Source organism: Lithobates pipiens, unplaced genomic scaffold, assembly GCF_037356315.1.
Source record: "Lithobates pipiens isolate NorthernLeopardFrog02 unplaced genomic scaffold, aLitPip1_a1.2 Scaffold_13, whole genome shotgun sequence".
Lineage (NCBI taxonomy): Eukaryota > Metazoa > Chordata > Amphibia > Anura > Ranidae > Lithobates > Lithobates pipiens.
This window is the reverse complement of record NW_027507718.1, coordinates 411,573,359-411,589,069: the sequence shown is the minus strand read 5'-3', so window position 1 is coordinate 411,589,069 and position 15,711 is coordinate 411,573,359. Positions and strand designations below refer to the sequence as shown.

The window sequence follows — 15,711 nt, the reverse complement described above, 5'->3', positions numbered from 1 at the left end:
TATGTGTCCCAGTGCCTATGCTGTATAAAAAAAAGACAGATTTCTACCTTATCTTAGAGCGTCTCCTGGCGTTCACGTGACTCCTCGGCTCTCTGCTCCTCTTCCCCTCTCCTCCTGGCTGATGTCAGCAGGGGATTCTTGGCCCGCCCACTATAGCTGTCAGTCGGAGAGAGGAAAGAGCCGAGGAGTTACATGAGCGCTGGGAGATGCTGGGAGATAAGGTAGAAATTGGCATTTTTTTATACAGCACAGGCACTGGGGCACATATGATTATATAACAGATGGGATAGTATATAGATGATATAGTGGCTTAACAAACATTTAAGTAATGGATGTATATGGATTTAATTTTTTTTTTGGAGAATAAGGATATCGTTTAGTGTCACTTTGTTTGACAAATCTGAATTATAACACGTTTTTGCAGAGCATGATTTACACATAGATGTGTGGGAAGACTATATGGTAGAAAGGACTAACCCAACCCTATACTGATAGGTCATCAACCCAATCTAGTACATAGCATCAAGAAAAAAAGGAAAGTTAAGGTAGTTCAAGCATCAGTATCAAAATTACACTGAATTCATAAAAACATTTATATTTATTACAAAAAGTCATCTAAAATATAAAAAGCCATATACATCACAAATCCAAAATGAGATTACCATCTATTTTTATGTTTTAGGTATAGAAGTAGCAAATGGCAATTGTCACCTATCCAAAAAGTCAATGTGTTTCACGGTCATTGCCGCTTCTTCAGTCCCGCCATTTGCTACTTCTATAATTAAAAATATCTATAGATTGTGATATCATTTTGAATTTGTGATTTACTGTATCTGGCTTTTTATATTTTAGATGACTTTTTGTAATAAAATACACATGTTTTTTGTGAATTCAGTGTAATTCTGATACTGATCGGTCATCCTTCAACAACCCTCACTTTCCTTTTTTTCTTAATGCTTTATTTCCAGAGAACACAGTGGGGTTGATTTACTATAACTGTGCAAAATCTGGTTCAAGTCTGCATGGAAATCAATCTGCTTCCAGGTTTTATTGTAAAAGCTTAAAGGATAAGTTCACTTTAAAAAAAAATAATAATAATAATAAACGCACATTTTTTGCAAGTAAAAAAATGTGCATTTATTTTTTGTAGTAGGAGAATGTAAAGCATTGCACCAGCGGTCAGCATTTCACTGATGCCCTGCAGGTCTCCTGCAGAGTGTCAATGTATCTGCTTGCCCATACATCCCATATGGGTAAGCTGATACTTCCTGACAGGAAGGCTCAAAAAACGACCACAGTGCTCCACAGCACCATGGTAGCTCATTGAGAACCACAAGCTGAAAGTCGCTAAGGATGTCGAGACTTGTAGTTCATTCAGACACACAGAGCCCACACGGCTGCGCAGTTTTCAAACAGTGATGGATAGTACAGGAAACTTCTTCCCGTACTGCTGCCACAGGGATGGGAGGCAGTGAGCTGCGGCTGCAGCACTGGGTACATGTTACATGTTCCACCCTAAACCTAAAATTGGGTGTAACATGTAACATTTTCTCCAAGGTGAGTTTATTCTTTAACCTCCCTGGCAATAGGATTTAAGGTGCTGAAAGCGGTACGATTATTTTGCATGGAAATTTGGCGTTTTATATCGTAGGCCTCCAATTCTTAAGAATAACTCATCCCGGGTATGATAGTAGTTTGAAACACAAAATCATAAATTATAATATAATAAATAACTATAAATAATTATAACAAATAATAATATAATAATAATAAAAAATATTCAATAATGTAATCAAATCAAAAACACTGAAATTTGCTCAGTTGCAGAATTGTCGCTGTCATTAGATTTAGTGTTTGATGACGAATTTCCCCAGAAATCGCTATCGCTCAATTCTGCAAGTGATTATAATTTATTATCGCTGCTTTCTAGCTATAACCACTTTTGACATAAAAGGACACTTTTTGGTTGCCATGGACAATCTCCAAATTCCAGGCAGAAAAAAACTGTATTTATAATATAAAACTACATGCAGGGCACTGGACAGACCACTAGGGACAAAGGTTACAGTACTGTATGTGTATTGTGTGTTTTTACTTTTTTGAATTTGACGCCGATCTCCGCTCCCGTGCGTCGCTCAGCGTCACTCGGGCACTGTGTGAATCGAGCAGAGGACAGCTCGCACACACAGCGGGGAGGACAATGCAGGATCCAGGGGACAAGGTAAGTAACTCTCCCTGTATCCTGCAATGCGATCCCGAGTCTGGCTCGGGGTTACCGCTTATGGTACTGAAATTCCACCTCGAGCCAGACTCGGGAATACCGCCAGGGGGGTTAATTGAACAAGCGGATGTTAGAAGCTGATTGGCTACTATACAGAGCTGCACCAGATTTTGTACTCTCCAGTTTTAATTAATCAAGCCCACTGTGTCATTGTGACAGACCTGTCATTATGACGGGTAATGAGTCTGCAAGTTTATCAGTTTTGCAATGCTTGAACTGCAAAAGAGAAGCTACCTCCAAAAAGAGAAGATTTTTAAAGCAGTTTAATGTGTACTGCCTAACAGTAAAATCAATCAATTTCTGGGGATTTTTGACTTGCAATACAGCTATTCTCCTGCTCAGACTTGCTTTTCTAAGCCTCTGTTTATTAAGTGTTATGCCTCGTACACACGATTGGACTTTCTGCCAACAAAACCGTGGAATTTTTTCCAAAGGGTGTTGGTTCAAACTGGTCTTGCATACACACGGTCACACAAATGTTGGCCAACAATTACGAACGTAGTGACGTACTAGACGTACTACATGGTTTTTCACCTCTTTAGCGCTACCCTCTTGGCTCCTTCTGCTAATTTTGTGTTAGTAGAATTTTGGTGAGTGTTGATTCGCGCTTTTCTTTTCGCGTTTTTCATTTAGTGCTTTTCAGTTCATGCTTTTCATTTCGTGCTTTTCAGTTAGTTTCTGAACGGCCATTCGTCAACCAGACATGTTGCAGAATCGAAGGCAATAACATGTTATTAATTATTGGCCATGGAGTTATTGCTTTGACATAATTTGTTTGGTTAAATAATAATTTGATCTGGTTCATTTTCTATATTTTTGGATGCATAGAATGCACTTTTTGGTTAAGTTTTATTGGCAGATAGCATATCTAAAAAAAATTTTATGCACAATAAAAAAATTGTGGAAAATAATACTCGGCTATGTGTTTTACTTCAAATGACAGTTTGGGAGTAGGCAGTTACATTTAAAAAAATACAATGTAAAATTGACAAGGGACACCAACATAGTTGTATCTTTAATCCTAAAAACTACAGGATAATGGTGTTGTCCAAAAAAAAAAAAAAAGAAAGTATAATAATATTATTCTTGATATCACTAGAAAAAAAAAAATTTGAAAATTAGTTTGCAATAACTCCATCAGTATCACCAGCAAAGCAGCTTCATTATTATTATCCCATTAAAGAAGAAGAGAAGTGTGCGCCACGTCACAAATGTTAATTCTCCATTACGAATGCTACTTCACTAGACCGACCGCTTCGGGACTTGTGTACACACGATCGGAAAGTCCGACAACACACATTTGTTAGCGGAAAATTTGAAAACATGCTATCCAACATTTGTTGGTGGAAAATCTGCCAACAATTTTCCATGGAGCATACACACAATTGTATTTTCCGCCAACAGCCTGACATCCAACATTTCCCATTGAAAAGTTTGATCGTGTGTACAGGGGCTTTAGTTCTGCCTACTAAAATGCATTTGAATGATATGTTACACGCCTGCTTCTCCCATTACTGGTTCATAGAATTTCAGTGGACCATGTTGGTGACTTATTTACACAGAAGCAGAAATGCAGCCAATGTGACTTTACTGCAGAATATTCTCAAGCAGGTACTGTCACTGGTGGTAACTCAGAAGGATGATTTAGAGACTACTTACCTTCTTCTACTTACCTTCTTCTGACTCAATTTATTTTTAAGACATTTCTTATTTTTTACAGAGGTCTTGGATACCCCTAAGTCTAAGGTCCTACTCCAATTTTAGCATGGCCCATGATTCAGGCTTTCATGGTAACTGAGGTCTCCTGTATATTATACAAGTAACTGGAGTAATTGGGATGTAGTATTTTGGTATGTTTCCATGCTGCAGTTTATTCAATAGGGAACACCGCTGTGCACAAAACTAGCAATGTCTTTATCAATGTTGAAATTTGACCTCCCATTTGAAAAAAATGCGTTCAATTAGTTAAAAATTTACAGAAAACACTACTCAAAGCAACAGCTTTTTTCCTATGGCACCGTAAGATCCTCTCTACTACACAAGATCTTTACTGGTTCACATAGTAAGTGCTGCCCGTGGTTTGTTTTTTGTTTTTTCTTGATACAACATTTGATGGACAAAAACAAAAATTTTAAGCTTTTTTAAAAAACCTTTAAAAAAGTTTCATTTTGCAATGAATTGGTCTAGTAAAGTTTAGGGCGAATTTACCAAGATTTCTAAATGTACATTACACACAAACAGGATGTGGAAAGCTATACTGTAGTTCATTTTCACTGATGCATTTCATGGTCTCAAAAAATTGTCTGGGAAGGGAAACAATGTGATGCTTGAAACAGGTGCATGTTATATTTTTAACCAATGTTGTATTTTGTTTCGGTAGCAAGATCCCAGGCCTCCTTTAGTCTAAAGAGAACTTCCAGAGCCAACAGCTGCTGGCATCCTTCTGTATTGAGTGAGTTGTAAGGCATAATGGGTGTAGTGTAAGATAGATTCATGGGCGCCAGACACTTCTTAAATGCAAAGAGATTTTATTTCTCTTGAACAGAACTTTGGGAGAGAGGGTTAGGGCCAGGGCCCCCTTAGGCAGTTGCAATGTTAATTAGCAGACTCTGAGACTTCTACAGGTAGAGAGCCATGCAGGGAAAGGCATCCAGCAAGACACCACATCTGCATGTGTAGGAATGCTGTCTCCTATGGCAACAGTCTTGGCAACAGTCTTAGAACAGTTCCTAACACAAGTTGTAACAAATGCCTTTACTTTCTCTACAGTCATTTCTTGTACGTTCTCAACCCACTGAGCTTCCAGGCGCTCTAGACCTGCTGATTCACTGCCACCAAATCCCTTGAGCTCTTCCAATCTTCACTTAAGTATCTTCCTTAAGCGTCACCCCCGCTTCCCTGCTGGGTCCCTAGCTTGACACTCCGGTACCTCTCAAGTTTCACCCCATTGGCCTGCTCGTTCCCTGGCTTGACACACAAGGCTGCTCTGGAAGCGTCACCTCCGCTGGCTAGGTCCCTGGCTTGACACCTGCTGAAGTTTGCCAATTCTTCACTGTCCCCAGTTAGTGAAAATACTGCTCTGGTACTTGCTTCAGCTACTCACTGTGGTCCCTGGTAATAAGGTGGTTGGTCCCTTTGTGGCGACAGCTTCCCCTCTACCTCCAACCATGACAGGCTCTCCAGCCAGCAAAACTGTCACTTCTGGTTGGACTGCAAGTTGCAGTCCCAACCCTACGCGGCTCTCATGCTTCTGGATAGACCCGCAGACAGCCTAGCAGCCAGATGTAGCCGGGATAGGCCCAAACTCCGGCCGAGCAGCTTAGGAGGCCAAGGGATTTAAGAAAACCCCTGCCCATTGGCAGAGGTACTCCATCAAGAAATGACACATTGCTACAATGTAAAGTAGTGAGTATACAGCTTGTATAACAGTGTAAATTTGCTGTGCCCTCTAAATAAATCAACACACAGCCATTAATGTCAAAACCGCTGGCAACAAAAGTGAGTACATCCCTAAGTGAAAATGTCCAAATTGGGCCCAATTAGCAATTTTCCCTCCCCGGTGTCATGTGACCCGTGTTACAAGGTCTCAGGTGTGAATGGGGAGCAGGTGTGTTAAATTTGATGTTATTGCTCTCACTCTCTCATACTGGTCACTGGAAGTTCAACATGGCAAAGAACTCTCTGAGGATCTGAAAAAAAGAATGGTTGCTGTACATAAAGATGGCTTAGAATATAAGAAGATTGCCAAGACCCTGAAACTGAGCTGCAGCACGGTGGCCAAGTCTATACAGCGGGTTAACAGGACAGGTTCCACTCAGAACAGGCCTCGCCATGGTTGACCAAAGAAGTTGAGTGCACGTGCTCAGCGTGGTATCCAGAGGTTGTCTTCTGGAAATAGACGTATGAGTGCTGCCAGCATTGCTGCAGAGGTTGAAGGGGTAGAGGGTCAGCCTGTCAGTGCTCACACCATACGTCACACATTGCATCAAATTGGTCTGCATGGCTGTTGTCCCAGAAGGAAGCCTCTTCTAAAGACGATGCATAAGAAAGCCTGCAAACAGTCTGCTGTAGACAAGCAGACTAAGGACATGGATTACTGTAACCATGTGCTGTGGTCTGATGAGACCAAGATAAACTTATTTGGTTCATATGGTATCAAGCGTGTGTGGCAGCAACCAGGTGAGGAGTACAAAGACAAGTGTGTCTTGCCTACAGTCAAACATGGTGGTGGGATTGTCATGGTCTCAGGCTGCCGGCACAGGGGAGCTACAGTTCATTGAGGGAACCATGAATGTCAACATTTACTGTGCCATACTGAAGCAGAGCATGATCCCCTCTCTTCGGAGACTGGGCCGCAGGGCAGTATTCCAACATGATAACGACCCCAAACACACCTCCAAGACGACCCCTGCCTTTCTAAAGAAGCTGAGGGTAAAGGTGATGGACTGGCCAAGCATGTCTCCAGACCTAAACCCTATTGAGCATCTGTGGGGCATCCTCAAACAGAAGGTGGAGGAGAGCAAGCTCTCTAACATCCACTAGCTCCTTGATGTTGTCATGGAGGAGTGGGAGAGGACTCCAGTGGCAATCTGTTAAGCTCCGGTGAATGCCATGTCCAAGATGGTTAAGGCAGTGCAGGAAAATAATGATGGCCATGCAAAATATTGACACTTTGGACCCAATTTGTACATTTTCACTTAGGGGTGTACTCACCTTTGTTGCTAGCAGTTTAGACATTAATGGATGTGTGTTGAGTTATTTTGAGGGGACAGCAAATTTACACTGTTATACAAGCTGTATACTCACTACTTTACATTGTAGCAAAGTGTCATTTCTTCAGTGTTGTCACATGAAAAGATAGAATAAAATATTTACAAAAATGTGAGGGGTGTAATCACTTTTGTGTAGATCCCTCTATAAAGAGTATCTGTCACCACCTATTACTGTCACACGGGATGTGTACAATCCTTGTCACAGCAATAGAAGTGATCACTTGTTTATTTTTTAAAGAGACAATGTAAAAATATTAAAATAAATAAGAAAAAAAAAAAGATTTTTAAAGCACCCCCGAGCTCGCGCAGCAAAGAAAATGCATGCATAAGTCACGCTCACATATGTAAATGGTGTTCAAATCCCACATGTGAGGTATCGCCGAGATTGTCAGAGCAAGAGCAATAATTCTAGCACCAGACCTCCTCTGTATTTCTAACCTGGTAACCATTTTTTTTTTTTAAAGCGTAACCTATGGAGATTTTTAGGTACCGTAGTTTGTCAACATTCCAAAAGTGTGCGCAATTTCAAAGCATGACATGTTTCCCAAAAAATTGCATCTGAAAGACTGCTGCGCAAATACCGCGTGACATAAAATATTGCAAGGATCGCCATTTTATTCTCCATGGTCTCTGCTAAAATATATATATACATATATATATATATATATATATATATATATATATATATATATATATATTATATAATGTTTAGGGGTTCTAAGTAATTTTCTAGCAAAAAAATCCAGGAGATTTGTTGCAAGCAACAAATGTCAGAAATAGGCTTAAGCATAAAAGGGTTAATATTATAGAAATTAAAAGGTTATAGAAGCATTGGCCTTTACCTAACTATTCTACACTTCTCTCGAGTTTGCCCATCTGCATGTAAGCTGCCATCATTGAGGTAAATCCAGAAAGGGCAACCTTGAAATGTCATAAAGCATAGCCCAATTCCCACTGTATAGACCTCTTGTAAAGACTGGGCTCTCCTCTTGGTTTGCCATCGCTGACACACCTTCTAATGACAGTTTATGCAAAAAGGGAAAAGCTGGTGCCATGAAAATCGACTAAAACATTATTCTTTATTAACCACTTAAAGACCAGGCCTCTTTTTCAGACTCGGAGTTTACAAGTTAAAAACACATTTTTTTGCTAGAAAATTACTTAGAACCCCCAAACATTATACATTTTTTTTTCTAAAACCCTAGAGAATAAAATGGCTGTCATTGCAATACTTTTTGTCACACCGTATTTGCGCAGCAGTCTTACAAGTGCACTTTTTTGGAAAAAATTCACTTTTTTGGAATAAAAAAAATAAGACAACAGTAAAGTTAGCCCAGTTTTTTTTTATGTTGTGAAAGATAATGTTACCCTGAGTAAATTGATACCCAACATGTCACGCTTCAAAATTGCGCCCACTCGTGGAATGGCGTCAAACTTTTACCCTTAAAAATCTCCATAGACGATATTGAAAAAATTCTACAGGTTGCATGTTTTGAGTTAAAGAGGAGGTCTAGAATTATTGGTCTCACTCTACCGATCCTTAACGTATAGGCGGAAGTGGCGTTTTGACATAGCTTCTGCCATACTATGGCATGGAGACGGGTGGGGGCCATCTTAGCCTCACTCGTCTCCATACCTAGCCACGGACAGGCCCTGATCGCCTCTGCCGACCGCTCCAGTAAGCGTCGGAGGGTGCGGGAGAGCGGCGGGAAGGGGGGTAGCCCCTCTCCTGCCTCTGATAACGGTGATCTCACTGCAAATTCATTGCAGAGACCATCATTATCGTAAACAGGACCGCCAGCTGAAAAGATGGATAGCTCGAGTTATGGCAGCAGCTGCTGCCATTACCGAGATATCGATCTTTAAAATGCCGACGTATATGTACAGGAGCCTGTCAGCAAGTGGTTAATACAGGTAAAAAACAGCCATGAAAAACCAACGCGGCTGTCAGGTCTTAATCATGGCTATGATTGGGCCTTACGGCTGAAACGTGTTGCCTGAGTATGGAGGTTTGCAGAGACTTCCTAGGCTGGGTGCCATGTTCCTGAGAATGATGTGGAATCACACAAGAGGTAGTAAATTGGATGCACTTGTTCCTGCTCATGACTGTTTCCTCTGACCTTTGGACTCTCTGATATCCAGTACCCATGTCTCCTTTAATAAGCCAGCAAGGTGTAAAGTCATCAGCTGTTTGTGCCAATTATCTCTCAACTGTTATTTTTTTTTCATACTTACACCATAAATATAATATATAATATACCATAAATTGCACAGCATGTTATTATTTACAGAGCACAGAGCAGGCATGTACAGTATAAGTAGAATATATTGATCCCCGATATTGTCAAATAAAACAATATAGTGTAAACAGAAGCAAGCTGGCTTTCTTTAGTCTCTCATGGCATTTTACTGATTATAAAACAGCCAAAATATGTTGGCCTTTTAGAAAAAAAAAAAAATCAGACAAGGAAATATGAAGGTTAAAAAAAAATTAAAAAAACACATGCAACTAAGGTAAAGTTCCCCAAAATGAGTAACCTTAAAAGTCATTCTCCCAGTGCAGGGGTCGCCAAACATTTCTGTACAAGGGCCACAAAAATATGTGTTTTAACTGAATGAATAAACATACTCAAAAAAAAACTTCAGATCAGAAGCCCTCCTTACAGATCACAGTACCCTCTAACGTCAGGGTCTCCATTAGAGGCCCCCTTAAATCAGGGTCCCCATCAGAGTCCTCCCCTTACATTGGGGTGCCCCATTATATTAAGGTCCCCATCAGAGTCCACCCTTACATCAGGGTCCCCAGCAGAATCCCCCCTTGTATCAGGATTCCCATCAGCGTCCATCCTTACATCAAAGCCCCCATCAGAGTGTCCCCCTTTTATTAGGGTCCCCATTAAAGCCCCTCCATCATATCAGGGTTATCATCAGAGCCATCCTTACATCAGAGTGATCAGTGGGGCTTCGGGGGTTATAGTGGAGGCCAACTGATCTGAATCCTTACACACACCTGGACTTTTCGACTGACTAGGTCTGACGGAATGAATATTACAATTGTGTATGGGCTTCAGTGGACTTTTTTTTCCCAAAAATCCAACGGACCTAGAAATAAAACATGTTTCAAATCTTTTCTGATGGATTCGAGTCCAGTCGAAAAAACTGTTTGTTTGTATGCTAGTCTGATGGACGAAAACTGACGTTAGGGCAGCTATTGGCTACTGGCTATGAACTTCCTTATTCTAGTCCGGTCGTACGTCAAGTTCGAATCCATCGGATCTTGGTGTGCTTGTGTGTGGCCATGTCCATTCGTTCGGAAAGTTTGTCGGAACTCCGCCGAAAATCCGTCAGGAAGACCGTTGGACTTAGTCCGTCGAAAAGTCTGGTCGTGTGTACGCGGCATTAGTCTGTGCACTGAGTCTGAGGATATGTCGCTGACCCTAGATGCAGGCCAGATAAAATCTCCTGGTGGGCTGGAAGTAGCCCATGGGCTGTAGTTTGGAGACCCTGTTCTAAAGCATGCGTACTGATTTATTTTTCTATTGATGCTTCCCACTTGACACTGAAGCTGTTTGTTTCCCAAGAATGGGAGGTTTCTACAGTTCCCTATAGGGCAATTCCTCCTATAGAGGCAGACTTGAAAGGTTGTCCAGGACCAGAATCTTCACAAGAAAACCAGGGAAGTAACCTCACCCAGGAAAAGTGAATTTCTTATTCTGGCATTGCTTAGATGTTGGAATGCATGTGTATTGGCAAAGAGAAGGTTACAATAATGGGACAATCTGTACTGCTTTTTTTAAAGGAGAACTCTCTGAACTATAATTACCTGGATTAAATAATCTGAAGTATAGTTCCACTTAATTTTCACCTTACCTCAGAACGACCTTCATAATAGGTTAATCTGGAGTTGGTGAGCACAAATAATCTTTCCTTGTAGTTCACAGGTGATGTCCACTTCTTCTGCTGTGATCTTTTATAGAGATATTCTTCAAGGACAATTTCTGAATTCATTTCAACGTTCTGCTCACTAGTTTCCCTGCCATTGAATATGAAGTCCTGAAAACTGAATAAAAAGGAAACTGAGTTATATTTAGATCAAACTGTATAGCTGATCTGTCTTGTTTTGCATGTGGTGATCTAATCAGATCTGAAGTCTTTGATGACAGGCACTTCCCACACAATATACTCACATACGTTCTGTCCAGGTGCCCTAACAGGTAATGTACTGAAATCACTGGCACACAAAGGGTAAATCAAACCTACAAAGTCGCTGTGGAAAATCTGAACATATGTCATGTACCTTCTTACATTTCACACAGGAAGTTTCCATAGATTTGTTAAAGAATTATTAAACTAAAAAACAAACATTTATTATATTGCAGCTTACCAACTGTGATGGCTATACTAGTTTTCTTTTTTAGACTGTCTTTCATTTTCACCTGATGATCCTGCCAGTAAGTCTGTTGTTTCAACATAACTAGCTGTCCTGCAGAAGTGTCAGTTACACTGAAAGGGGTGATTACACTAATCAGCTTTTATTTATTTATGTGAAATCTTAACCCCAAAAGGAAAAAAACTGTTTGCTGTAACTGCTTATGAAGTGTTAGCTGGAGTTTATCTTCAATTTGTTAGTGTATCTAAATCTACTAGTGCATCTAATATTCCCATCTCCCTAGAATGACAATACTGCTGTGCAAAACTGTCTGTATTGCTCCTTCATCCAGGGTGGAGACTCCGTTCACATCTATGCAGTTTGCTTTTGTTCTGTTTCTGCGGTGCGTTTTTATGCAAGCGTTTTGTGGCATGTTTTTTGATGGATTATGCGTTATTTTTGGCCAATTTGTTAATGAAAAAGGGGCCAATTTGTTGTTATGCAGAATTAAAAATGCAAGACGCAAATTGCAGCAAAATCTGCAGATTGTCTATTGAAGTCTATTGCACCAAAAAAGCACTGATTTGTGTTTAAAAAGTCCCTGACCCTTTACAAAAACACAGCGCCTTAAAAAAGCATAGAATGTGTCCCATAGGAAACCATTTTAGATTAAATGTAGTGCATTTCTGCAAAAAAGCACCAAAAATTGCAGAGATGTAAACCAGGCCAAAGGCTTCATTCAGACGGCCATACAAAAATGTATATACAAGTATTTTTTCAATACAGATCTGAACACAGCTGCATTGTTTTCGATTGAGGTATTCACACATGCACTACATTCAGATTCCTAACACAGAAACCAAAGATCTGCGTCTAAGAACATGCGACTTACGCGCTTAAGCATATAAACACGTTCATACGTGTTTGTAAGTGCGTGAATTAAAGAGGTTGCAAATTCTCTGCGTTTTTCACCTTAACCACTTGCAGACCGGACCAATTTGCTGGTCAAAGACCAGACCCCTTTTTGCGATTCTGCACTGCGTCGCTTTAACTGACAATTGCGCGGTCGTGCGACATGGCTCCCAAACAAAATTGACGTCCTTTTTTTCCCACAAATAGAGCTTTCTTTTGGTGGTATTTGATCACCCCTGCGGTTTTTATTTTTTGCGCTATAACCAAAAATAGAGCGACAATTTTGAAAAAAACGCATTATTTTTTACTTTTTGTTATAATAAATATCCCCCAAAAATATATAAAAAAACATTTTTTTCCCTCAGTTTAGGCCGATACGTATTCTTCTACATATTTTTGGTTAAAAAAATCGCAATAAGCGATTATTGATTGGTTTGCGCAAAAGTTATAGCGTTTAAAAAATAGGGATAGTTTTATAGCATTTTTATTAATAATTTATTTTTTTATTTTTTACTAGTAATGGCGGCGATCAGCGATTTTTATTGTGACTGCGACATTGTGGGGGACCCATCGGACATTTTTGACACATTTTTGGGACCATTGTCATTTATACAGTAAGTGAAGGGGTTAACCAGTGGGTAGCAGTGCAGGGGTTAAGTGTTCCTAGGGGTGTGTTACTAACTGTGGGGGGGGCTGGGCTTTCATTTAGTGAACACTGATCTCTGCTCCAATCACATGGAGCAGAGATCAGCGTCACTAGTTGCTAGGCAGAATGGAGAAATGTTGTTTACACGGCATTTCCTCCATTCGGCCGCTCCGTGAGACGATCGCGGGGATGCACACGGCGATCGAGTCCGCGGGTCCCGCGACCGGACTCACGGGGGTCCCGACCAGCGCGGGAGCGCGCCGCCGGCGGCGCGCTCCCGATGGCAGGGCGGCATTGAATATTGGACGTACCTGTACGCCAATATGCTTGCCCGTGCCATTCTGTCGACGTACATCGTCGTGCGCTGGTCGGGAAGTGGTTAATGCATTTTATGCATTAACCACTTCAATACAGGGCACTTAAACACCTTCCTGCCCAGACCAATTTTGAGCTTTCAGCGCTGTCGCACTTTGAATGACAATTGCGCGGTCATGCTACACTGTACCCAAATGAAATTTTTATCATTTTTTTCCCACAAATTGAGCTTTCTTTTGGTGGTATTTGATCACCTCTGCGTTTTTTATTTTTTGCGCTACAAATAAAAAAATACCGAAAATTTTGAAAAAAATAATGTTTTTTTTTGTTTCAGTTTCAAAACTTTGTAAATAAGTACGTTTTCTCCTTCACTGATGGGCACTGATGGGGCTACACTGATGGGCACTGATAAGGTGGCACTGATGGGCACCAATGAAGTGGCACTGATGAGGTGGCATTGATGGACACTGATAGGCGGCACTGATAGGCGGCACGGATGGGCGACACAGATGGGCGACACGGATGGGCGACACGGATGGACACTGATAGGTGGCACAAATTGGCACTGATAGCTGGCACGGATTGGCATGGATAGGCGGCACAGATGGGCATGGATAGTCGGCACAGATGGGCATGGGTGGGCACTGATAGGCGGCACAGGTGGGTACTCATAGGCGGCACAGGTGGGCACTCATAGGCGGCACAGGTGGGCACTCATAACAGGTGGGCACTCATAGGCGGCACGGGTGGGCACTCATAGGTGGCATTGGTTTTATACTGTACTAATGGATGCCAATCAGTGCCAAACAATAATGCATGCCAATCAGTGATGCCCATTGTGGGCACTGATTGGCATTCATTATGGGCACTGATTGGCATCCATTGTGCTGACCATGGGCATCCCTGGTGGTCTAGGGAGGATTACCTTTTCCCTGGTGGTGTCCCTGGTGGTCCAGTGTGGGCATCCTCGGGGGGGGCTGTGCTGATAATTGATCAGCACAGACCCCCCCCCCCCCCGTCAGAGGAGCAGCCGATCGGCTCTCCTCTACTCGCGTCTGACAGACGCGAGTGAGGAAAAGCCGATCACCGGCTCTTCCCATTTACACTGTGATCAGCCGTGATTGGACACGGCTGATCACGTGGTAAAGAGTCTCCGTTGGAGACTCTTTACCGAGATCGTAGTTGCCGGGTGTCGGACTGACACCCCGCAACAACGATCGCCGCGATGCGCGCCCCCGGGGGCGCGCAGCGGCTCATAATCCTGAGGGCGTCATATGACGTCCGGTCAGGATTATCAAACCACTTTGCCGCCGTCTATTTGTTACAAGGGGGGCGGCAAGTGGTTAAGGTAAAAAAACCTTCTTTACTGCAGCAGCACCCAAGCTACCCTTATACTTACCTGAGCCCCATAATCCCTTTAGACGGGAATGAGCACACCAGCTCCAGCTGGTGTCTCATGTCCTGATTGGATAGATTGATAGCAGTGCAGCCATAAGCTCCGGTTGCTGTGAATCAAATCTAATGACACGGAGCCGAGTCCTGCTGTCTGTGTCAACAGACACAGCAGCATGACACGGGAGCGCACCGAACGGGTGTCCCTTAGGAGAGAGCTTCTCCGACAGGACACTCCAGAAGAGGAGGAGCAAGGAGCGCAGAGGAGAAAACCCCAGAAGAGGAGGATCGAGGTCACTCTATGCAAAACCAAGTGCACAGCGGAGGTAAGTGTGACATGTTTTTTATTTAAAAAATAAAACCTGAACCTTTACAGCCCCCTTAAGTTTAACCAACTCAACACAGTGCACCCACACCCCCTTCCTGACCAGCCCAATTTTCAGCTTTCAGCGCTCTCACAGTTTGAATGACAATTACTCAGTCATGCAACACTTGCGTCCTTTTTTACACACAAATAGAGCTTTCTTTTAGTGGTATTTAATCACTAGTGTTTTTTTTTTTTTTTGTGCTATAAATAAACTTAAATTTTGTGAAAAAAATGCCTTTTTCTTTGTTTCTGGCATAAATTTTTGCTAATTAGAAAAAAAAAATCATAAATTTTGGCCTAAATTTATACTGCTACACATCTTTGGTAAAAATAACCCACATTAGTGTATATTATTTGGTCTTTGTGAAAGTTAGTCTACAAACTATGGTGCCAATCACTGAAAATTGATCACTTCTGATCAGGCCTTCAGTACATCAGGTGTACCTCATTTCTTGAGACACTAACAAGTCAGGAAAGTACAAATACCCCCCAAATGACCCCTTTTTACAAAGTAGACATTCCAAGGTATTAAGTAAATAGCATGGCGAGTTTTTTTAAGTTGTCATTTTTTCCCACAATTCTTTGCAACATGAAGGTTTTTTTTTATTATTTTTTTTTACAAAATTGTCATATTATCAGGTTATTTCTCACACACAG

The 15,711-nt window shown here is 41.5% G+C and overlaps 1 protein-coding gene across 2 annotated transcripts in view; it reads right to left on the bottom strand.

Annotated features, from left to right (window-relative positions):
- Nucleotides 1-15,711, bottom strand: part of TEC (tec protein tyrosine kinase) — a 142,246-nt gene that overhangs the window by 81,031 nt on the left and 45,504 nt on the right. For both annotated transcript variants that reach the window (XM_077477526.1, XM_077477525.1), the window contains exon 2: nucleotides 10,924-11,113. In XM_077477526.1, the coding sequence (XP_077333652.1) occupies nucleotides 10,924-11,061 (138 nt within the window). In that variant the 5' untranslated portion in view covers nucleotides 11,062-11,113. The remainder of the gene's footprint in view (nucleotides 1-10,923; nucleotides 11,114-15,711) is intronic.